The following is a 25,205-nucleotide window of genomic DNA, read 5'->3' as shown; positions in this document are numbered from 1 at the left end:
ACTGAGGGAGTGCCGCACTTTCGGAGGGGCAGTACTGAGGGAATGCTGCACTGTCGGAGGGCCAGTTCTGAGGGAGTGCTGCACTGTCAGAGGGGCAGTTCTGAGGGAGTGCTGCACTGTTGGAGGGGCTGCACTGAGGGAGGGCAGCACTGTCGGAGGGGCAGTACTGAGGGAGTGCTGCACTGTCGGAGGGGCAGTACGGCGGGAGCACTGCACTGTCGGGGGGGCAGTACTAAGGTAGCGCCGCACTGTCGGAGGGGCAGTACTGAGGGTGCGCTGCACTGTCGGAGGAGCAGTACTGAGGGAGTGCCGCACTTTCGGAGGGGCAGTACTGAGGGAGTGCTTCACTGTCGGAGGGGCAGTACTGAGGGAGCACTGCATAGTCGGAGGGGCAGTTCTGAGGGAGTGCTGCACTGTCGGAGGGGCTGTACTGAGGGAGCGCTGCACTGTTGGAGGGGCAGTTCTGAGGGAGCACCGCACTGTCAGAAGGTTATTACTGAGGGTGCGCTGCACTGTCGGAGGGGCAGCACTGAGGGAGTGCCACACTGTCGGAGGGGCAGTACTGAGTGAGTGCTTTACTGTCGGAGGGGCACTACTGAGGGAGCGCTGCACTGTCGGAGGGGCAGTACTGAGAGTGTGCTGCACTGTCAGTGGGTGTAGTACTTAGGGAGTGCTTCACTGTCGGAGGGGCACTACTGAGGGAGTGCTTCACTGTCGGAGGGGCACTCCTGAGGGAGTGCTGCACTCTTGGGCGGGGGGGCACTACTGAGGGAATGCTGCACTGTCAGAGGGGCAGTACTGAGGGAGCGCTGCACTGTCAGGGGGGCAGTACTGAGAGAGTGCTGCAGTGTCGGAGGGGTAGTACTGAGGGAGCGCCGCACTGTCGGAGGGGCTGTACTCAGGGGGAGCTGTACTGTTGGAGGGGCTGTACTGAGGGAGCGCTGCACTTTTTGAAGTGCCGTCTTTCGGATGAGACATTAAACCGAGGGCCCATCTGCTCTCGCAGGTGTATGTAAAAGATCCCATGGCACTATTTTGAAGAAGAACAGGGGAGTTCTCCCCATTGTCATGGCAAATATTTATTCCTCAATCAACATTACTAAAACAGATTATCTGGTCATTATCACATTGCTGTTTGTTGGAGCTTGCTGTGCACAAATTGGCTGCCATTTCCCCTACATTACAGCAGTGACTACACTTCAAACAGTACTTCATTGGCTGTGAAGTGCTTTGAGACTTCCTGAGGTTGTGAATGATGCTGGAGAAATGCAAGACGTTCTTTCCTTCTCACTTGTACAGTTAGTTATCCTCTAATATAGTTAACATCTGTGTATATCATTACAATTGGTGGGGTTTAGTAAGTTATATATCCACTCCTCACTCTTGCTGGGTTATGACTTGAAAGGATCCAGCAGCCTTCCATTGCCATGCTCATGTAGACAACAAACATCAGCGGGCTATCTAGCTGTGGCGGAGGGGCTTCACAGCCGAGAATAATCCAGTCCTTTTCCAATTCTCACACGCACACATTTTTCAGTGGGAGTTACTGGACAATGATCAGGAGTAGGAATGGGGCTGATTTTTCCCATCACTGCAGTCAGTTGTGGCACCAATTGTAACACTAGTCCTCCCGCCCCAGCTGAAATCAGTTCACGCTGTGCTGAAGGCAGATGGGACTTGGATATTCCTGGTCTCTCTGTCTCAGTGTTTCACGGCTTTTATCAACTGTGCTATCAGGGAGCTGGGTTCAGTGAACTAAGAGGCAGTCTATCATCACATGCTGTCCATTAGATGCTGGAATTATTGCAATATCTACAATCCACTTTTCTTCCATCCTAAATAGAATGAATACTGTGTTCCGAATGCATCTTGGCATGAATGTACAATCTATCAAGGGTAGGTTACATGTCAACATGAATATAAATGCAACACAGGACAAAAGGTCATGACCCCCCCTCCAAAACCAGATTCCCAGAGGCCTGGTGGTTGCTATAGTGATGTCGCCTGCAACAGGGACCAAGACAATTCCTGCGGCGATGTCAAACTCGGAGCAGTGGGGATGGCAGTAAAAGGGCCCCCACAGAGGGTGTACAATGCAAGCCAGACAGCTCCCCTGATGTCGAGTCCTGGACTTAGAAGTTGGATCGTGCCTGAGTTCGGGTGCGATCCAGGGGGGGAGCGGCCACTGTATCCGGCCAAAGAGGCCAACATCAGGGTCAGGAGCAAGTGGCCCACTGGCCTTATTTGTATATTACCGACGAGCTGTTGTCACCAGTCACAGCCCCAGCTGCAGGTCACCGGTCACAGGGAGAGTGAGATCAGTTGCTGGGATGCTGACCAAGGGCAGTGGGTAAGTGTGGAAGGGATGCGGGGGGGGGGGGGGTGTGAGGCAATCAGGAGATGGGGTGCAAGTAGTGTGGGAGTGTTCCTCCTGCCTCCACAATCAGGTTGGTATAAAATGTTTTACTTATCTTTCCGGTGGCAGCCTCCACCTTTAGTGGTCCCTTTAAGGGCTCCTGGTTCGGCTTTGCACCCGATCAAACTGACCACAGCTCACACAGCCATCCAATTTAGCAAAGGAGCCTGAAACTGGTGTTAAACCTTCGAATTGCACAGGCAGTGGGTCTAATGCCTGTTTCAAGTGACAATACAGTGTCCGAACCAGTGCGGACTAAGCGTGTGCACACTGTACGCCATATTGGACCCATCAGTGCCTGTTCCTCGCACAAATCACGGGCACTGCACAATCACATTTCTGGGCCCAGATTTTGAGTTCCAACATCAAGAGGACCAAATACAAACATGTTCTAGAATCACAGACTCTCACAACACAGCAGGAGGCCATTCAGCCCATCATGACGGTGCCGGCTCTTTGAAAGAGCCATGCAATTCTTGCAATTTTTTCCTTTTCCAGTATTTATCCAATTCCCTTTTGAAAGTTACTATTGAATCTGCTTCCACCGCCCTTTCAGGCAGCGCATTCCAGATCACAAAAGAAAAGTCTCCTCATCTCCCCTCTGGTTCTTTTGCCAATTATCTTCACTCTGTGTCCTCTGGTTACCGACCCTCCTGCCACTAGAAACTGTTTCACCTTATTTACTCTATCAAAGCCCCTCATGATTTTGAACGCCTCTATTAAATCTCCCCTTAACCATTTCTGCTCTAAGTTGAACAATCCCAGCTTCTCCTGTCTCTCCACCTTGATAAGGAGACAAAAAAGTGTATTTTTGTTGGAGAGGGTTTGGAGGTTTTTTAAATGATCTCCATTATAAGGATTTATTTATTGGATGCAAATATCAACCTCCACTCACTTTACTTTAGATCGCCAAAGATCTCAATAGGCTGAAATACATTAATGGGCTTAATTGAGTTGTTCTTACACAGATATTTCCATCACTAGATTGAGTGATGGGCTCATCAAATTACTGAATGGACATCCAGCAAAAGCGGAAATACCTAATATTTGCAGAGCTTAAGCAGGCTCTCTGATAGAAAACCAAAAGAACCAGAGGGGAGATTAGGACTTTTTCTTACGCAGCGAGTTGTTGTGATCTGGAATGTGCTGCCTGAAAGGGCGGTGGAAGGAGATTCAATAGTAACTTTCAAAAGTGAGTTGGATAAATACTTGAAAAGGAAACATTTTCAGTCCTATAGAAAGTGGGGGAGGGGACTAATTGGAGAGTTCTTTCAAAGAGCTGGCACAGGCATGATGGGCCGAATGGCCTCCTTCTGTGCTGTATGATTTATTTTTATTCATTCCTGGGATGTGGCCATCACTGGCAAGGCCAGCATTTATTGCCCATCCCTAATCACCCTTGAGAAGGTGGTGGTGAGCCACCTTCTTGAACCACTGCAGTCCGTGTGGTGAAGGTGCTCCCACAGTGCTGTTAGGGAGGGAGTTCCAGGATTTTGACCCAGTGACGATGAAGGATCGGCCGATATATTTCCAAGTCAGGATGGTGTGTGACTTGGAGGGGAACTTGGAGGTGGTGATGTTCCCATGCGCCTGCTGCCCTTGTCCTTCTAGGTGGTAGAGGTCGCGGGTTTGGGAGGTGCTGCCGAAGAAGCCTGATTCTGATTTGAAAGAGGCACCGGAAGAATTCCAAGCACCCCATTCCATGTGCGAGCCTAGAAAGGGAGTGTGTACCGGCTTATTCCACTTTAGTGATTATAACAGCCCTCCTGTCCTCAGCTCACATCCACCCATTGTCAAGTGGTTGGCAGCGATCAAGAGGAGGGCGCCAGGTTGCTTTCCTTTGCAGTCCAGGGTCTCCGAGGTTGCTTGTGTTGTCCTGGCTTGACAAGTGTTTATGCCGCATTAATTGGGTGCTGAAACCCAGGGCCTGACTGGACCTGCGGGAGGGGCTCGGTGGCTGTTTGCAGTGGGAACTCTGGTTCCTTGAATAGTCCGAGACAGGTTTCTCGGGATGGATGCCGAGCACTGCGGCGGTCGCTGTCTCTGGTGCTGAAGGGTTTTCGCCTGGGACTCTTGAGTCTGGCCTGGCTTTCAGCACCGCGGACAGCTCTTGGCTCAACGATGCTGATCTCGCCAGAAAAGCCTATTTTTAGGACCCCGCCGTGCAAAGTAAATTCAGCGTTAGCAAATAATTAAAATTAGAAACTGAAAGGTGCGAATGGACGGAGGAAAATAAAACCGATTCCAGTCTGTCCTCTCTTGTGTGGTGAAATATTTTGGAGGTGCGAATGCCTCATTTAAGATTGTCGGGTATTCAATTCCTTTTTGTCACTTCTGTCTGTTAAAAGCAGCGTATCAAATAGTTTACACTACACGCCGAATGCGGGCTTATTCTGCAGAACCAGCTTCTCAATCCAGCCCAGAATCAGGCAAAATTAGCCCCAAAATACAGGCTCGTGTTCACACCCTCTCTGGTGTCTAATTAATATTTAGAGCTCTGTTAAAAGCTATTAGCGTGGGCGCCGAAGGTGCAAATGATGCCTGCCATATATCGGAGCATCTTTATTAAACAACAACAACAAAATATATCAGCGCCGACTTACAAACCTTGGGAAATAATCAAAGCATGACTAAATACTGCGTACAAGGTGAGATCTCGCACTCCCTCCACTACCTGCTGTCTGAAAACTAGAAAAAGTGCTAGGAATGCCATGGCTTTCTATTATTGAGCAGAGGGGTGGTTAAGAAGGCATACGGAATACTTGCCTTTATTAGCCGAGGCACAAAATATAAGAGCAGGGAGGTTATGCTTGAACTGTATAAAACACTAGTTGGGCTACAGCTAGAATACTGCGTGCAGTTCTGGTCACCACATTACAGGAAAGATGTGATTGCACTAGAGAGGGTGCAGAGGAGATTTACGAGGATGCTGCCTGGGCTGGGGAATTTTAGCTATGAGGAAAGACTGGATCGGCTGGGGTTGTTTTATTTGGAACAGAGGAGGCTGAGGGGAGATTTAATTAAGGTGTATAAAATGATGAGGGGCCTCGATAGAGTGGATAGGAAGGACCTTTTTTCCTTAGCAGAGAGGTCAATAACCAGGGGGCAGAGATTTAAAGTAATTGGTTGGAGGTTTAGAGGGGAGTCGAGGAGAGCTTTTTTCACCCAGAGGGTGGTGGGGGTCTGGAACTCACTGCCTGAAAGGGTGGTAGAGGCAGAAACCCTCATCATATTTAAAAAGTACTTGGATATGCACTTGAAGTGCCGTAACCTACAGGGCTACGGACCAAGAGCTGGAAAGTGGGATTAGGCTGGATAGATCTTTGTCGGCCGGCACAGACACGATGGGCTGAATGGCCTCCTTCTGTGCTGTAAATTTCTATGATTCATTGATTCTATGAGAGATGCTGATCAGATCCAAAACAATCAGTTCTAACCATAAGGTAAATGACATCACACTGAATAAACTGCACTGGGCATTCACTGCCAGATTGAGGAGCGATACTTGGGTTGGTACACATGAGTGAGTGTATGTCCTTGTGTGTGTGTGACTGTATCTGTCTGTGTGTGACTATCTGTGTGTGTGTTTGTCTGTGTGTGTCTGTATCTGTGTGTGGTGTGTGTATGGGTGTCAGTTAGTGTGTGATATTGTGTGTATGGGTGTACGTGTGTTTGGGTGTCATTGTATGTATAAAATACTGTATGGATGGGTGTAATGTGTAGATGTGTATGATATTGTGTCAGAGTTTGTGAGCAGGTGTTTGGACTGTATGTAGATGGGTGCGTATGACCGGATGTGGGTCAGTGTGTAGGATGGATGGTGTGTCTAGATAAGAATCTATGATTGGGTGTGTGGTTGGGTGTGAGTGTGGCTGGGTGTGAGTGTGGTTGGGTGTGTGTGTGGTTGGGTGTGTGTGTGAGTGTGTGTGAGTGTTTGTGAATGTGAGAGTGTGTGTGTGAGTATGAGTGTGTGGTTGTGTGAGTGTGAGTGTGTGTGTGGGTGAGTGTGAGTGTGTGTGAGTGGGTGGGTGGGTGTGTGAGTGTGTGTGGGTGAGTGTGAGTATGTGTGTATGGGTGTGTGAGTGTGATTGTGTGTGTGAGTGTGTGTGTGGGTGTGAGTGTATGTGAGTGTGAGTGTGAGTGAGTGTGAGTGTGGGTGTGTGAGTGTGTGTGAGTGTGTGTGAGTATGTGTGTGTGTGGGTGAGTGTGTGTGCGGGTGTGAGTGCATGTGAGTGTGTGTGTGTGTGAGTGTGGGTGGGTGTGTGTGTGTGTGTGTGAGTGTGAGTGTGTGTGAGTGAGGGTGTGCGTGTGAGGGTGTGTGTGTGTGTGTGAGTGTGTGTGTGGGTGTGTGAGTGTGTTTGTGTGTGGGTGTGTGTGGGTGTGGGTGTGGGTGTGTGAGTGTGTGTGGGTGTGAGTGTGTGAGTGTGTGTGTGAGTGTGTTTGTGTGTTTGTGTGTGTGTGGGTGTGGGTGTGTCAGTGGGTGTGTGTGTGAGTGTGTGTGTCAGTGGGTGTGAGTGTGAGTGTGAGTGAGTGTGAGTGTGGGTGGGTGTGTCAGTGTGTGTGTGTGTGAGTGAGTGTGAGTGTGTGTGAGTGTGAGTGTGGGTGTGTCAGTGGGTGTGTCAGTGTGAGTGTGTGTGAGTGTGAGTGTGGGTGGGTGTGGGTGTGTGAGTGTGAGTGTGTGTGAGTGTGAGTGTGGGTGTGGGTGTGTCAGTGGGTGTGTGTGTGAGTGTGTGTGTGAGTGTGAGTGTGTGTTTGTGTGTGGGTGTGACTGTGTGAGTGTGGGTGTGGGTGTGTGTGTGTGTGAGTGTGTGTGAGTGTGAGTGTAAGTGTGGGTGGGTGTGGGTGTGTCAGTGGGTGTGAGTGTGTGTGTGAGTGTGAGTGTGAGTGTGTGTTTGTGTGTGGGTGTGAGTGTGTGAGTGTGGGTGTGGGTGTGTGTGTGTGTGAGTGTGTGTGAGTGTGAGTGTAAGTGTGGGTGGGTGTGAGTGTCTACCTGTGCACATAACGCCCTGTGCGTTCACTGAATGTGAATCTCTGAGCCAGGCTGGAGGAGCGGGTGCCTGACTCCAGATCCGGAGGTTTTGATCTGCCGGTTGGTCTGCGCTCAGCCCCTGTTGTTTTTGAGCTTGTGTTCCGCAGAGTGAGGTCCGCCGAGGCTCCCGGTTAACTCTTTGAGCAAACTCGGCTGGTGACACGGGGACACTTGTGGCTCGGAGCCGGCCGGCCGGGGCTGTGGAGCGTCTGGGCTCCGGCACTCGGGGAGATGCGGGGAGGCGAGGCAAGCAGAGAGCCCGGGTGTGTGGGCTCCGGCTGATCGCCTCGCCCGCCCGGAGGAGCTCGGCTCCGGGGCTTTGCCCCGCTGGATCCCGGCAGCTCGGAGCCTCGCAGACCGGGAGGAGACAGAATGAGAAATTGGATTTTATCAGGGCAACTGCGAAGGGAAGGCGAGGCACCGGCTCCATCCAGGACAACGAGGGTCACCTGGATCCCACCGGGAGCACAGCGCTTGTGTACCGGAATGTTCAACCCCTGAGGACTCTTCAACACTCGGGGGAAGGGAGCCGCCTTCACGGACAGACCTTAAACCGGGAAAGAACAGCTGCGAGCATCGCATCTTAACCCGGGTCAACCGATCCGGCGGCAGGAGCTAACGGGCCATCCACAGTCTCAGGATAAACCTTCAGACAGAAAGTTAGACCGAGGAGAGCCCACCGGCCGAGGGAGCTGGGATAGGCGCTGCCCTGGGAGACTGTTTATTGGAGCAGGTTTGGGGGGTTGGGTTTTTTTTGGGAGGTGAGGTTTATCTGGACCATTACTGAACTAACCAAGGCCCAGGATCAGCAACTGGGATCCGAGCCGACCTGGACCTAGTTGGGGGGAGGGGAGGTTAACTGACCCGACCTGGACAGAAGCCAACATGACCCAACCGGTGCTAACCCAAGCCAAAGTGATCTAACCAGTGCCAACCTAACCCAAACCAACCGAAACCCAACCCCAACTAACTCAACCTAACCCAAGTCCAACCCGAACTAACTCAACCCAACCTAACCCAAACTAACCCAAACCCACCCAAACTAACCCAAGCCCAACCCCAACTAACTCAACCTAACCTAACCCAATCCCAACTAACCCAAACCAACTGAACCCCAACTAACCCAAACTAGCCCAAACCAACCCAACCCAAACTAGCCCAAACCAATCTACCCCAACTCAACTCAGCCCAACCGCGGGTTACCCTCCCGCAGCCGTGCTCCCGGATAGAGGGATTCACCGGTCGCACAATTAATTATTTCATGGATTAATTATTGGAAGGCGCGTGCACGTCTCCGGGAAGCGCGGTCCTGCGCGTCCCCGCGGCCGGAGTGCCCGGGGTGCTGTGGGCGGGGGAGGCGGGGATGCGGCGCGCTGGAGCCGGGCTCTGGTGGCCATGAAGCGGCAGAACGTGCGGACTCTCTCCCTGATCCTCTGCATGTTCACCTACCTGCTGGTGGGCGCCGCCGTCTTCGACGCGCTCGAGTCTGATTTCGAGACCTCCCGCAAGCGGCTGCTGAACTCCAAGCGAATGGAACTAAAGAGCAAGTACGGCATGAGCGAGGAGGACTACAAGGAGCTGGAGTGGGTGGTCCTGCAAGCCGAGCCGCACCGGGCTGGGCACCAGTGGAAATTCGCCGGCTCCTTCTACTTTGCCATCACCGTGATCACCACCATAGGTGAGCGAGAGTCAAGGCTTTTTAAAGTGAGCTGCACTCAAAGGACTGGCGGTGAGTCTGGGGGAAGTTCGAAAGCAGGGATCTGGAGCTTCATCTGGGAGAGGGAAAGGCGGAGGAGAGATAAAGTTTGGTAAAAATGGGACTTAAGAAAACTAAAGTCTGGTTGGAGTCTAGTTGCTAGAGACTGATTGCTATGATTAGCGAACAATTGCATTATCGCTGTATGGTGCGATTGCAGGGATGGGAGAAGGGGAATCAGATGGACCCTGGTCTGTTATTGTCTAGCGATTCCTATGTTCCAATGACTATAAAAATCCACTGCAAAAAGATTCATCGCTTTATCTCTGAAGAGGTTTCGGAAAACATCCCGCGCGGTTCCAGTCTTTCCCAGTAGGAATACGAACCCTAAAAGGACATGTTTGCATCATTGCCACTTCTGGCCACTAGCTAGTCCAACAATGCTCGGGAGACGGGAGACCCGTGGGTTCAACAGCAACACATTCTCCAAATGGTAACAAACTTTTAACAGCAAGGGGCTGGAATTGAAGTGCTGACATTGAGATTCAGTTGTTTTAAATATCATTTCAGTGTTTTAGTGAGCTGATTAACCAAACATAATTGAACAGTCTGGGGGCTCAGGGAGTGCAGCAAACCGCACGGAAACTGGCCGAATCTCGGTGCTGGGACAGCTGGGTGCCCAGGCACACAACCCTTTAACTATCGCTACTCTCTGCTCAAATATCATATCCCAGTTACTAGCACCAGCATTTATTAATACACCCTGTTCCGTTCAAAACCTCAAGGAGTTGTGCAAAACAGGCAGGGAGAGGGGGACAATAGAGCAACACAAAAATGTAAATCACACTCAGATTCGTGTAAATCACACTGTGGGATAAGTGTAAATCACACAGAGATTGCTGTAAATGACACTGTGCGATTAGTGTAAATCACACTGAGATTGGTGTAAATCACGCTATTGTATTAGCATAAATGAAACTGTGAGAATAGTGTAAATCACACTGAGATTGGTGTAAATCACTGAGATTGGTGTAAGCCGCACTGTGAGATTGGTGTAAATCACACAGATTGGTGTAAATCACACTGTGAGATTAGTGTAAATCACACTGAGTTTGGTGTAAATCACATTGTGAGATTGGTGCAAATCACATTGTGAGATTAGTATAAATCACACTGTGAGATTGGTGTAAATCACACTGTGAGATTAGTATAAATCACACTGTGAGATTGGTGTAAATCACACTGTGAGATTAGTGTAAATCACTCTTGAGATTAGTGTAAATCATGCTGAGTTTGGTGTAAATCACATTGTGAGATTGGTGCAAATCACACTGTGAGATTAGGGTAAATCACACTGAGTTCTGTGTCAATCACAATGTGAGATTAGTATAAATCATGCTGTGAGATTGGTGTAAATCACACTGTGAGATTAGTGTAAATCACACTGTGAGATTGGTGTCAATCACAATGTGAGATTAGTATAAATCACACTGTGAGATTGGTGTAAATCACACTGTGAGATTAGTGTAAATCACTCTTGAGATTAGTGTAAATCACACTGAGATTGGTGTAAATCACACTGAGATTAGTGTAAATCACGCTGGGATTGGTGTAACTCACACCATTGCATTAGCGTAAATCACACTGTGAGATTGGTGTAAATCACAATGTGGGATGGGTATATATCACTCTGTGAGATTAGTGTAAATCATGCTCAGATTGGTGTAAATCACAATAAGGTTGGTGTAAACCACACTGTGAGATTCGTGTAAAGTACACTGTGAGATGAGTGTAAATAACACTGAGATTGGTGTAAATCACACTGAGATTCATGTAAACCACACTGAGATTGCTGTAAATCACACTACGATTATTGTAGATCACATTGCGAGGTTGGTGTAAATCACACTGTGAGATTTGTGCAAATCACACTGTGAGATTAGTGTAAATCACACTGAGATTGGTGTAAATCACACTGTGATTAGTGTATATCACACAATGAGATTAGTGTAAAACACACAGAGATTGGTGTAAATCACAATGTAAGATTAGTGTAAATCACTGAGATTGGTGTAAATCACACTGTAAGGTTGGTGTAAAAAAACATTGAGATTGGTGTAAATTACAGTGAGATTAGTGTAAGTCACACTGTGAGATTGGTGTAAATTACACTGTTGCATTAGCATAAATCAAACTTTGAGATTCATCTAAATCACACTGAGATTGGTGTAAATCACCGAGATTGGTGTAAACCACATTGTGAGATTAGTGTAAATCACACTGAGTTTGGTGTAAATCACACAGTGAGATTCATGTAAACCACACTGAGATTGCTGTAAATCACACTACGATTATTGCAAATCACATTGCGAGGTTGGTGTAAATCACACTGTGAGATTAGTGTAAAACACATGGAGGTTGGTGTAAATCACAATGTGAGATTAGTGCAAATCACACTGTGAGATTAGTGCAAATCACACTGAGATTGGTGTCAATCACAATGTGAGATTGGTGTAAATCACACTGTGTGATTGGTGTAAATCACACTGTGAGATTAGTGTAAATCACACTGAGATTGGTGAAAATCACACTTGGATTGGCGTAAATCACAGTGTGAAATTGGTGTAAATCACAATGTGAGACGGGTGTATATCACTCTGTGAGATTAGTGTAAATCATGCTCAAATTGGTGTAAATCACAATAAGGCTGGCGTAAACCACACAGAGATTAGTGTAAAGCACACTGTGAGATGAGTGTAAATAACACTCTGATTGGTGTAAATCACACTGTGAGATTCGTGTAAACCACACTGAGATTATTGTAAATCACACTGTGAGATTGGTGTAAATCACACTGTGAGATTAGTGTAAAACACACTGAGCTTGGTGTAAATCACAATGTGAGATTAGTGTAAATCGCACTGAGATTGGTGTCAATCACAATGTGAGATTGGTGTAAATCACACTGTGAGATTGGTGTAAATCACACTGTGAGATTAGTGTAAATCACACTGAGTTTGGATTAAATCACACTGTGAGATTGGTGTCAATCATAATGTGAGATTAGTATAAATCACAAATAGAGATTGGTGTAAATCACACTGTGAGATTAGTGTAAATCACACTGAGTTTGGTTTAAATCACACTGTGAGATTGGTGTCAATCATAATGTGCGATTAGTATAAATCACACTGTGTGATTAGTATAAATCACACTGTGAGATTGGTGTAAATCACACTGTGAGATTAGTGTAAATTACACTGAGATTGGTGTAACTCACACTGAGATTGGTGTAAATTGCACCATTGCATTAGCGTAAATCACACTGTGGGATTAGTGTAAATCACAATGAGATTGCTGTAAATCACACTGTGAGATTAGTGAAAATCACACTGTGAGATTAGTGTAAATCACACTGTCACATTAGCATAAATCAAACTTTGAGTTTAGTGTAAATCATACTGTGAGATTCATCTCAGTCACACTGAGATGGTGTAAACCATATTGTGAGATTAGTGTAAATCACACAGATTGGTGTAAATCAAACTGTGAGGTTAGTGTAAATCACACTGAGTTTGGTTTAAATCACACTGTGAGATTAGTGTCAATCACAATGTGAGATTAGTATAAATCACACTGTGAGATTGGTGTAAATCACACTGTGAGATTAGTGTAAATCACTCTTGAGATTAGTGTAAAACACATGGAGGTTGGTGTAAATCACAATGTGAGATTAGTGCAAATCACACTGAGATTAGTGTAAATCACACTGAGATTGGTGTAAATCACACAGATTGGTGTAAATCACGCTATTGTATTAGCATAAATGAAACTGTGAGAATAGTGTAAATCACACTGAGATTGGTGTAAATCACTGAGATTGGTGTAAGCCGCACTGTGAGATTAGTGTAAATCACACAGATTGGTGTAAATCACACTGTGAGATTAGTGTAATTCACACTGAGTTTGGTGTAAATCACATTGTGAGATTGGTGCAAATCACATTGTGAGATTAGTATAAATCACACTGTGAGATTGGTGTAAATCACACTGTGAGATTAGTGTAAATCACTCTTGAGATTAGTGTAAATCATGCTGAGTTTGGTGTAAATCACATTGTGAGATTGGTGCAAATCACACTGTGAGATTAGGGTAAATCACACTGAGTTCTGTGTCAATCACAACGTGAGATTAGTATAAATCATGCTGTGAGATTGGTGTAAATCACACTGTGAGATTAGTGTAAATCACACTGTGAGATTGGTGTCAATCACAATGTGAGATTAGTATAAATCACACTGAGATTGGTGTAAATCACACTGTGAGATTTGTGTAAATCACTTGAGATTAGTGTAAATCACACTGAGATTGGTGTAAATCACACTGAGATTAGTGTAAATCATGCTGGGATTGGTGTAACTCACACCATTGCATTAGCGTAAATCACACTGTGAGATTGGTGTAAATCACAATGTGGGATGGGTATATATCACTCTGTGAGATTAATGTAAATCATGCTCAGATTGGTGTAAATCACAATAAGGTTGGTGTAAACCACACTGTGAGATTCGTGTAAAGTACACTGTGAGATGAGTGTAAATAACACTGAGATTGGTGTAAATCACACTGTGAGATTCATGTAAACCACACTGAGATTGCTGTAAATCACACTACGATTATTGTAGATCACATTGCGAGGTTGGTGTAAATCACACTGTGAGATTTGTGCAAATCACACTGTGAGATTAGTGTAAATCACACTGAGATTGGTGTAAGTCACACTGTGATTAGTGTATATCACACAATGAGATTAGTGTAAAACACACAGAGATTGGTGTAAATCACAATGTAAGATTAGTGTAAATCACTGAGATTGGTGTAAATCACACTGTAAGGTTGGTGTAAAAAACATTGAGATTGGTGTAAATTACAGTGAGATTAGTGTAAATCACACTGTGAGATTGGTGTAAATTACACTGTTGCATTAGCATAAATCAAACTTTGAGATTCATCTAAATCACACTGAGATTGGTGTAAATCACCGAGATTGGTGTAAACCACATTGTGAGATTAGTGTAAATCACACTGAGTTTGGTGTAAATCACACAGTGAGATTCATGTAAACCACACTGAGATTGCTGTAAATCACACTACGATTATTGCAAATCACATTGCGAGGTTGGTGTAAATCACACTGTGAGATTAGTGTAAAACACATGGAGGTTGGTGTAAATCACAATGTGAGATTAGTGCAAATCACACTGTGAGATTAGTGCAAATCACACTGAGATTGGTGTCAATCACAATGTGAGATTGGTGTAAATCACACTGTGTGATTGGTGTAAATCACACTGTGAGATTAGTGTAAATCACACTGAGATTGGTGAAAATCACACTAGGATTGGTGTAAATCACACTGTGAAATTGGTGTAAATCACAATGTGAGACGGGTGTATATCACTCTGTGAGATTAGTGTAAATCATGCTCAGATTGGTGTAAATCACAATAAGGCTGGCGTAAACCACACAGAGATTAGTGTAAAGCACACTGTGAGATGAGTGTAAATAACACTCTGATTGGTGTAAATCACACTGTGAGATTCGTGTAAACCACACTGAGATTATTGTAAATCACACTGTGAGATTGGTGTAAATCACACTGTGAGATTAGTGTAAAACACACTGAGGTTGGTGTAAATCACAATGTGAGATTAGTGTAAATCACACTGAGATTGGTGTCAATCACAATGTGAGATTGGTGTAAATCACAGTGAGTTTGGTTTAAATCACACTGTGAGATTGGTGTCAATCATAATGTGAGATTAGTGTAAATTACAGAGATTGGCGTAACTCACACTGAGATTGGTGTAAATTGCACCATTGCATTAGCGTAAATCACACTGTGGGATTAGTGTAAATCACAATGAGATTGCTGTAAATCACACTGTGAGATTAGTGAAAATCACACTGTGAGATTAGTGTAAATCACACTGTCACATTAGCATAAATCAAACTTTGAGATTAGTGTAAATCATACTGTGAGATTCATCTCAGTCACACTGAGATGGTGTAAACCACATTGTGAGATTAGTGTAAATCACACAGATTGGTGTAAATCAAACTGTGAGGTTAGTGTAAATCACACTGAGTTTGGTTTAAATCACACTGTGAGATTAGTGTCAATCACAATGTGAGATTAGTATAAATCACACTGCGAGATTGGTGTAAATCACACTGAGATTAGTGTAAATCACTCTTGAGATTAGTGTAAAACACATGGAGGTTGGTGTAAATCACAATGTGAGATTAGTGCAAATCACACTGAGATTAGTGTAAATCACACTGAGATTGGTGTAAATCACACAGTGAGATTAGTGTAAAACACACTGAGATTGGTGTAAATAACAATGTGAGATTAGTGTAAGTCACTGAGATTGGTGTAAATCACACTAAGATTGGTGTAAAACACATTGAGAGTGGTGTAAATTACACTTTGAGATTAGTGTAAATCACACTGAGTTTGGTTTAAATCACACTGTGAGATTAGTGTCAATCACAATGAGAGATTAGTATAAATCACACTGTGAGATTGGTGTAAATCACACTGTGAGATTAGTGTAAATCACTCTTGAGATTAGTGTAAAACACATGGAGGTTGGTGTAAATCACACTGTGAGATTAGTGTAAATCACATGGAGATTGGTGTAAATGACGCTGTGATTAGTGTAAATCACACAATGAGATTAGTGTATAACACACTGAGATTGGTGTAAATGACAATGTGAGATTAGTGTAAGTCACTGATTGGTGTAAATCACACTAAGATTGGTGTAAAACACATTGAGAGTGGTGTAAATTACACAGTGAGATTAGTGTAAATCACACTGAGATTGGTGTAAATCACACTGTTGCATTAGCATAAATCAAACTTTGAGATTCGTCTAAATAACAAGATTGGTGTAAATCACTGAGATTGGTGTAAACCACATTGTGAGATTAGTGTAAATCACACTGAGTTTGGTGTAAATCACACAGTGAGATTCATGTAAACCACACTGAGGTTGCTGTAAATCACACTATGATTATTGTAAATCACATTGTGAGGTTGGTGTAAATCACACTGTGAGATTAGTGTAAAACACATGGAGGTTGGTGTAAATCACAATGTGAGATTAGTGCAAATCACACTGTGAGATTAGTGCAAATCACACTGAGATTGGTGTCAATCACAATGTGAACTTGGTGTAAATCACACTGTGAGATTGGTGTAAATCACACTGTGAGTTTAGTGTAAATCACACTGAGATTGGTGAAAATCACACTAGGATTGGTGTAAATCACACTGTGAAAGTTGTGTAAATCACAATGTGAGATGGGTGTATATCACTCTGTGAGATTAGTGTAAATCGTGCTCAGATTGGTGTAAATCACAATAAGGCTGGTGTAAACCACACTGTGAGATTAGTGAAAAGCATATTATGAGATGAGTGTAAATAACACTCAGATTGGTGTAAATCACACTGAGATTCATGTAAACTACACTGAGATTGCTGTAAATCACACTGCGATTATTGTAAATCACACTGCGAGATTGGTGTAAACCACACTGTGAGATTAGTGTAAAACACACTGAGATTGGTGTAAATCACACTGTCGCATTAGCATAAATCAAACTTTGAGATTAGTGTAAATCATACTGTGAGATTAGTGTAAATCATGCTGAGATTGGTGTAAATCACACTGTGCGACTAGTATAAATCACACGGTGAGATTGGTGTAAAACACAATGTGGGGTGGGTGCATATCACTCTGTGAGATTAGTGTAAATCACAATAAGGTTGGTGTAAAGCACACTGTGAGATTAGTGTAAAGCACACTGTGCGATGAGTGTAAATAACACTGAGATTGGTGTAAATCACACTGTGAGATTCATGTAAACCACACTGAGATTGCTGTAAATCACACTACGATTATTGTAAATCACATTGCGAGGTTGATGTAAATCACATGGTGAGATTAGTGTAAAACACACAGAGGTTGGTCTAAATCACAATGTGAGATTCGTGCAAATCACACTGTGAGATTAGTGCAAATCACACTGAGATTGGTGTCAATCACAATGTGAGATTGGTGTAAATCACACTGTGAGATTGGTGAAAATCACACTGTGAGATTAGTATAAATCACACAAGGATTGGTGTAAATCACACTGTGAGATTAGAGTAAATCACACTGAGATTGGTGTAAATCACACTGCGACTAGTGTAAATCACACAGTGAGGTAAGTGTAAAACACACTGAGATTGGTGTAAATCACAATGTGAGATTAGTGTAAATCACACTGAGATTGGTGTAAATCACAATGTGAGATTACTATAAATCACACTGTGAGATTGCTGTAAATCACACTGTGAGATTAGTGTAAATCACACTTGAAATTAGTGTAAATCACGCTGAGATTGGTGTAAATCACACTAAGAGTGGTGTAAATCACACCATGATTAGTGTAAATCACACAGTGAGATAAGTGTAAAACACACTGAGATTGGTGTAAATCACAATGTGAGATTACTGTAAATCACACTGTGAGATTAGTGTAAATCACCCTTGAGTTTAGTGTAAATCACACTGAGATTGGTGTAAATCACACTGTGAGATTGGTGTAAATCACACTCTGTGACTAGTATAAATAACATGGTGAGATTGGTGTAAATCACACTGTGAGATTAGTGTAAATCACACTGAGATTGGTGTAAATCACACCATGATTCATGTAAATCACACAGTGAGATAAGTGTAAAACACACTGAGCTTGGTGTAAATCACAATGTGAGATTCGTGTAAATCACACTGAGATTAGTGTAAATCACCCTTGAGTTTAGTGTAAATCATGCTGAGATTGGTGTAAATCTCACTGTGAGATTGGTGTAAATCACACTCTGCGACTAGTATAAATCACACGCTGAGATTGGTGTAAATCACACTGTGAGATTGGTGTAAATCACACTCTGCGACTAGTATAAATCACACGGTGAGATTGGTGTAAATCACACTGTGAGATTAGTGTAAATCACACTGAGATTGGTGTAAGTTGCACTGTGATTCATGTAAATCACACAATGAGATTAGTGTAAAACACACTGAGATTGGTGTAAATCACAATGCGAGTTTAGTGTAAATCACGCTGAGATTGGTGTAAATCACACTGTGAGGTTGGTGTAAATCACACTCTGTGACTAGTATAAATCACACGGTGAGATTGGTGCAAATCACAGTGAGATTAGTGTAAATCACACCGAGATTGGTGTAAATCACACCATGATTAGCGTAAATCACACAGTGAGATAAGTGTAAAACACACTGAGATTGGTGTAAATCACAATGTGAGATTAGTGTAAATCAGACTGAGATAAGTGGAAAACACTGAGATTGGTGTAATTCACACTGCGACTAGTGTAAATCGCACAGTGAGATTGGTGTAAACCACAACGTGAGATTAGTGTAAATCACACTGTCAGATTAGTGTAAATCACACTGATATTGGTGTAAATCACAGTGAGATTAGTGTAAAACATACTGAGATTGGTGTGAATCACACAATGATTAGTGTAAATCACACAGTGAGGTAAGTGTAAAACACACTGAGATTGGTGTAAATCACAATGTGAGATTAGTGTAAATCACACTGAGATTGGTGTAAATCACAATGTGAGATTACTATAAATCACACTGTGAGATTGCTGTAAATCACACTGTGAGATTAGTGTAAATCACACTTGAAATTAGTGTAAATCACGCTGAGATTGGTGTAAATCACACTGAGTGGTGTAAATCACACCATGATTAGTGTAAATCACACAGTGAGATAAGTGTAAAACACACTGAGATTGGTGTAAATCACAATGTGAGATTACTGTAAATCACACTGTGAGATTAGTGTAAATCACCCTTGAGTTTAGTGTAAATCACACTGAGATTGGTGTAAATCACACTGTGAGATTGGTGTAAATCACACTCTGTGACTAGTATAAATAACATGGTGAGATTGGTGTAAATCACACTGTGAGATTAGTGTAAATCACACTGAGATTGGTGTAAATCACACCATGATTCATGTAAATCACACAGTGAGATAAGTGTAAAACACACTGAGCTTGGTGTAAATCACAATGTGAGATTAGTGTAAATCACACTGAGATTAGTGTAAATCACCCTTGAGTTTAGTGTAAATCATGCTGAGATTGGTGTAAATCTCACTGTGAGATTGGTGTAAATCACACTCTGCGACTAGTATAAATCACACGCTGAGATTGGTGTAAATCACACTGTGAGATTGGTGTAAATCACACTCTGCGACTAGTATAAATCACACGGTGAGATTGGTGTAAATCACACTGTGAGATTAGTGTAAATCACACTGAGATTGGTGTAAGTTGCACTGTGATTCATGTAAATCACACAATGAGATTAGTGTAAAACACACTGAGATTGGTGTAAATCACAATGCGAGTTTAGTGTAAATCACGCTGAGATTGGTGTAAATCACACTGTGAGGTTGGTGTAAATCACACTCTGTGACTAGTATAAATCACACGGTGAGATTGGTGCAAATCACAGTGAGATTAGTGTAAATCACACCGAGATTGGTGTAAATCACACCATGATTAGCGTAAATCACACAGTGAGATAAGTGTAAAACACACTGAGATTGGTGTAAATCACACTGTGAGATTTGTGTAAATCACACTGAGATTGGTGAAAATCACACTAGGATTGGTGTAAATCACACTGTGAAATTGGTGTAAATCACAATGTGAGACGGGTGTATATCACTCTGTGAGATTAGTGTAAATCATGCTCAGATTGGTGTAAATCACAATAAGGCTGGGGTAAACCACACTGAGAGATTAGTGTAAAGCACACTGTGAGATGAGTGTAAATAACACTCTGATTGGTGTAAATCACACTGTGAGATTTGTGTAAACCACACTGAGATTGCTGTAAATCACACTACAATTATTGTAAATCACACTGTGAGATTGGTGTAAATCACACTGTGAGATTAGTGTAAATCACACTGAGTTTGGTTTAAATCACACTGTGAGATTGGTGTCAATCATAATGTGTGATTAGTATAAATCACAATGTGAGATTGGTGTCAATCATAATGTGCGATTAGTATAAATCACACTGTGCGATTAGTATAAATCACACTGTGAGATTGGTGTAAATCACACTGTCAGATTAGTGTAAATCACACTGTCAGATTAGTGTAAATCACACTGATATTGGTGTAAATCACAGTGAGATTAGTGTAAAACATACTGAGATTGGTGTAAATCACACAACGATTAGTGTAAATCACACAGTGAGGTAAGTGTAAAACACACTGAGATTGGTGTACATAGATACATAGAGATAGGAACAGGAGTAGGCCATTCGGCCCTTCGAGCCTGCTCTGCCATTCAATGAGATCATGGCTGATCTTCGTCTGAGATCATAGCTGATCTTACCAGTTCAGTACCCCGTCCCCGCCTTTTCTCCGTAACCCTTAATCCCCTTAGCCTTCAGAAATATATCCAATTCTCTCTTGAAAATATTTATTGAATTAGCCTTCACAGCCCTCTGTGGCAGGGAATTCCACAGGCTCACCACTCTTTGAGTGAAGAAATTCTTCCTCATCTCTGTTTTAAATGATTTGCCCGCTATTTTTAGACTGTGGCCCCTGGTTCTGTGCTCCCCGGCCATTGGAAACATTCTCTCTGAATTCAGCCTGTCCAGGCCTGCCATAATTTTATATGTTTCGATGAGATCCCCTCTCAATCTTCTAAACTCCAGTGAGTACAAGCCCAAACTATTTAATCTCTCTTCGTAGGTCATTCCCGCCATTCCAGGTATCAGCCTGGTGAATCGCCGTTGCACTCTTTCCATGGCAAGAACATCCTTCCGCAGATGGGGCGACCAAAACTGTACACAATACTCCAGATGCGGTCTCACCAGCACCTTGTACAGCTGTAGTAAGGTATCCCTATTCCTATACTCGAACCCCCTTGATATGAAGGCCAACATACCATTTGCCTTCTTAATCGCCTGTTGCACCTGCATGCTCTCCTTCAGTGACTGGTGCACAAGAACACCCAGGTCCCTCTGCACTTCCCCATCTCCCAATCTATTGCCATTTAGATAATAATCTACCCTCCTGTTTTTACCCCCAAAGTGGATAACCTCGCATTTATCCACATTATAGTGCATCTGCCACGTATCCGCCCATTCCCCCAACCTGTCCAAATCGCACTGTAGCCTCCTGACATCCTCATCAGAGCCCACCCCTCCTCCTAGTTTAGTGTCGTCAGCGAATTTGGAAATATTGCATCCAATTCCCTGATCCAGATCATTTATATATATTGTGAACAGCTGGGGTCCCAGGACAGATCCTTGCGGCACCCCGCTGGTCACAATGTGAGATTAGTGTAAATCACACTGAGATTGGTGTAAATTGCACTGTGATTCGTGTAAATCACACAATGAGATTAGTGTAAAACACACTGAGATTGGTGTAAATCACAATGTGAGTTTAGTGTAAATCACGCTGAGATTGGTGTAAATCACACTGTGAGATTGGTGTAAATCACACTCTGCGACTAGTATAAATCACATGGTGAGACTGGTGTAAATCACAGTGAGATTAGTGTAAATCACACTGAGATTGGTGTAAATCACACCATGATTAGTGTAAATCACACAGTGAGATAAGTGTAAAACACACTGAGATTGGTGTAAATCACAATGTGAGATTAGTGTAAATCACACTGAGATAAGTGTAAAACACTGAGGCCTAGAAGTTCAGTAGGCCTAGCCCCCATTTGGGGCGCTGGACGGCCTAGCGCCGGAGTTATGGCCAGTTTAAAAATTCCCTGGGGCCCTGGAATCGGCGGTAGACCGGTAGCGCTGCGCCGGCACCGATTACATCATCGGTGTGCGCAGCGTCCCGGTTGCCATGCCGACGGGCCCCAGCACCGAAATTCAGTTGCGGCCGCCTCGCCCGTGGCAGCCGCAACTAAGACTCTGGCAACAGAGTCTTACACGACTTTGCGCCGGCGCATAAAGGTGGAGCGGCGGCCGGCCGCTTTCCCGCCGGCCGCCTGCCCGCACCTCCCTCCCCGGACTCCCCCACCGCCCCCCCCCCCGCGGAACAGATGCTTCTCGGCTGCGAGCCCGGCACTTCCCCGAGGTGCCGGGCTCATTTTTGTGGCGATTTTACCGGCCAGCGGGCGGGTGCAGGCAGCTCCTCCTTAACTGAAGGAGGAGGCCTGCACTTCCCGAGCCTGCTGCACCGCATCGGGCGCCGCAGCGCCGGAATAGCGCCGCAATGCGGCGCGTAGCGCCAGTTTTCAGGCGCAAGCACCCTTCAGTAGCGCCGGCAGCCATTTGGGCGCGGCACTACTGAATTTTTGGCGCGCGCAGGGGGGCTTAGCGCCGGTGCTAACTTTCCGGCGCTAAAGCCCTGGCGTGGCACCAACTGAATTTCTAGGCCTGAGATTGGTGTAAATTACACTGAGATTCGTGTAAATGACACTGAGATTGGTTTCAATGACAATGTGAGAATAGTGTAAATCACACTGAGATTAGTGTAAATCACACTGAGATTGTTATAAATCACACTGCATGATTAGTATAAAACACACTGTGAGATTTGTGTAAATCACACTGTGAGACTAGTGTAAACCACACTCAGATTGGTGTAAATCACACTGAGATTGGTGTAAAACAAACTGTGAGATTAGTGTAAAGCACACTGTGAGATTAGTTTAAATCACACTGTGAGATTGGTGTAAATCACAACTCGATTAGTGTAAATCACACTGAGATTAGTGTAAATCACCCTTGAGTTTAGTGTAAATCATGCTGAGATTGGTGTAAATCTCACTGTGAGATTGGTGTAAATCACACTCTGCGACTAGTATAAATCACACGCTGAGATTGGTGTAAATCACACTGTGAGATTGGTGTAAATCACACTCTGCGACTAGTATAAATCACACGGTGAGATTGGTGTAAATCACACTGTGAGATTAGTGTAAATCACACTGAGATTGGTGTAAGTTGCACTGTGATTCATGTAAATCACACAATGAGATTAGTGTAAAACACACTGAGATTGGTGTAAATCACAATGCGAGTTTAGTGTAAATCACGCTGAGATTGGTGTAAATCACACTGTGAGGTTGGTGTAAATCACACTCTGTGACTAGTATAAATCACACGGTGAGATTGGTGCAAATCACAGTGAGATTAGTGTAAATCACACCGAGATTGGTGTAAATCACACCATGATTAGCGTAAATCACACAGTGAGATAAGTGTAAAACACACTGAGATTGGTGTAAATCACACTGTGAGATTTGTGTAAATCACACTGAGATTGGTGAAAATCACACTAGGATTGGTGTAAATCACACTGTGAAATTGGTGTAAATCACAATGTGAGACGGGTGTATATCACTCTGTGAGATTAGTGTAAATCATGCTCAGATTGGTGTAAATCACAATAAGGCTGGGGTAAACCACACTGAGAGATTAGTGTAAAGCACACTGTGAGATGAGTGTAAATAACACTCTGATTGGTGTAAATCACACTGTGAGATTTGTGTAAACCACACTGAGATTGCTGTAAATCACACTACAATTATTGTAAATCACACTGTGAGATTGGTGTAAATCACACTGTGAGATTAGTGTAAATCACACTGAGTTTGGTTTAAATCACACTGTGAGATTGGTGTCAATCATAATGTGTGATTAGTATAAATCACAATGTGAGATTGGTGTCAATCATAATGTGCGATTAGTATAAATCACACTGTGCGATTAGTATAAATCACACTGTGAGATTGGTGTAAATCACACTGTCAGATTAGTGTAAATCACACTGTCAGATTAGTGTAAATCACACTGATATTGGTGTAAATCACAGTGAGATTAGTGTAAAACATACTGAGATTGGTGTAAATCACACAACGATTAGTGTAAATCACACAGTGAGGTAAGTGTAAAACACACTGAGATTGGTGTACATAGATACATAGAGATAGGAACAGGAGTAGGCCATTCGGCCCTTCGAGCCTGCTCTGCCATTCAATGAGATCATGGCTGATCTTCGTCTGAGATCATAGCTGATCTTACCAGTTCAGTACCCCGTCCCCGCCTTTTCTCCGTAACCCTTAATCCCCTTAGCCTTCAGAAATATATCCAATTCTCTCTTGAAAATATTTATTGAATTAGCCTTCACAGCCCTCTGTGGCAGGGAATTCCACAGGCTCACCACTCTTTGAGTGAAGAAATTCTTCCTCATCTCTGTTTTAAATGATTTGCCCGCTATTTTTAGACTGTGGCCCCTGGTTCTGTGCTCCCCGGCCATTGGAAACATTCTCTCTGAATTCAGCCTGTCCAGGCCTGCCATAATTTTATATGTTTCGATGAGATCCCCTCTCAATCTTCTAAACTCCAGTGAGTACAAGCCCAAACTATTTAATCTCTCTTCGTAGGTCATTCCCGCCATTCCAGGTATCAGCCTGGTGAATCGCCGTTGCACTCTTTCCATGGCAAGAACATCCTTCCGCAGATGGGGCGACCAAAACTGTACACAATACTCCAGATGCGGTCTCACCAGCACCTTGTACAGCTGTAGTAAGGTATCCCTATTCCTATACTCGAACCCCCTTGATATGAAGGCCAACATACCATTTGCCTTCTTAATCGCCTGTTGCACCTGCATGCTCTCCTTCAGTGACTGGTGCACAAGAACACCCAGGTCCCTCTGCACTTCCCCATCTCCCAATCTATTGCCATTTAGATAATAATCTACCCTCCTGTTTTTACCCCCAAAGTGGATAACCTCGCATTTATCCACATTATAGTGCATCTGCCACGTATCCGCCCATTCCCCCAACCTGTCCAAATCGCACTGTAGCCTCCTGACATCCTCATCAGAGCCCACCCCTCCTCCTAGTTTAGTGTCGTCAGCGAATTTGGAAATATTGCATCCAATTCCCTGATCCAGATCA

At 44.0% G+C, this 25,205-nt stretch overlaps 1 protein-coding gene across 1 annotated transcript in view; it reads left to right on the top strand.

Annotated features, from left to right (window-relative positions):
• The first annotated feature begins 8,840 nt into the window (after positions 1–8,840).
• LOC147108934 (potassium channel subfamily K member 9-like) overlaps positions 8,841–25,205 on the top strand; it is a 71,195-nt gene continuing 54,830 nt past the window's right edge. Inside the window, exon 1 of the mRNA XM_086006061.1 lies at positions 8,841–9,123. Within this exon, the coding sequence (XP_085862187.1) occupies positions 8,841–9,123 (283 nt within the window). The remainder of the gene's footprint in view (positions 9,124–25,205) is intronic.

This window comes from Somniosus microcephalus, chromosome 13, assembly GCF_052327205.1.
Source record: "Somniosus microcephalus isolate GS21.2 chromosome 13, FLI_Smic_1.0, whole genome shotgun sequence".
Classification (NCBI taxonomy): domain Eukaryota; kingdom Metazoa; phylum Chordata; class Chondrichthyes; order Squaliformes; family Somniosidae; genus Somniosus; species Somniosus microcephalus.
This window is presented reverse-complemented; position numbering and strand designations above follow the sequence as displayed.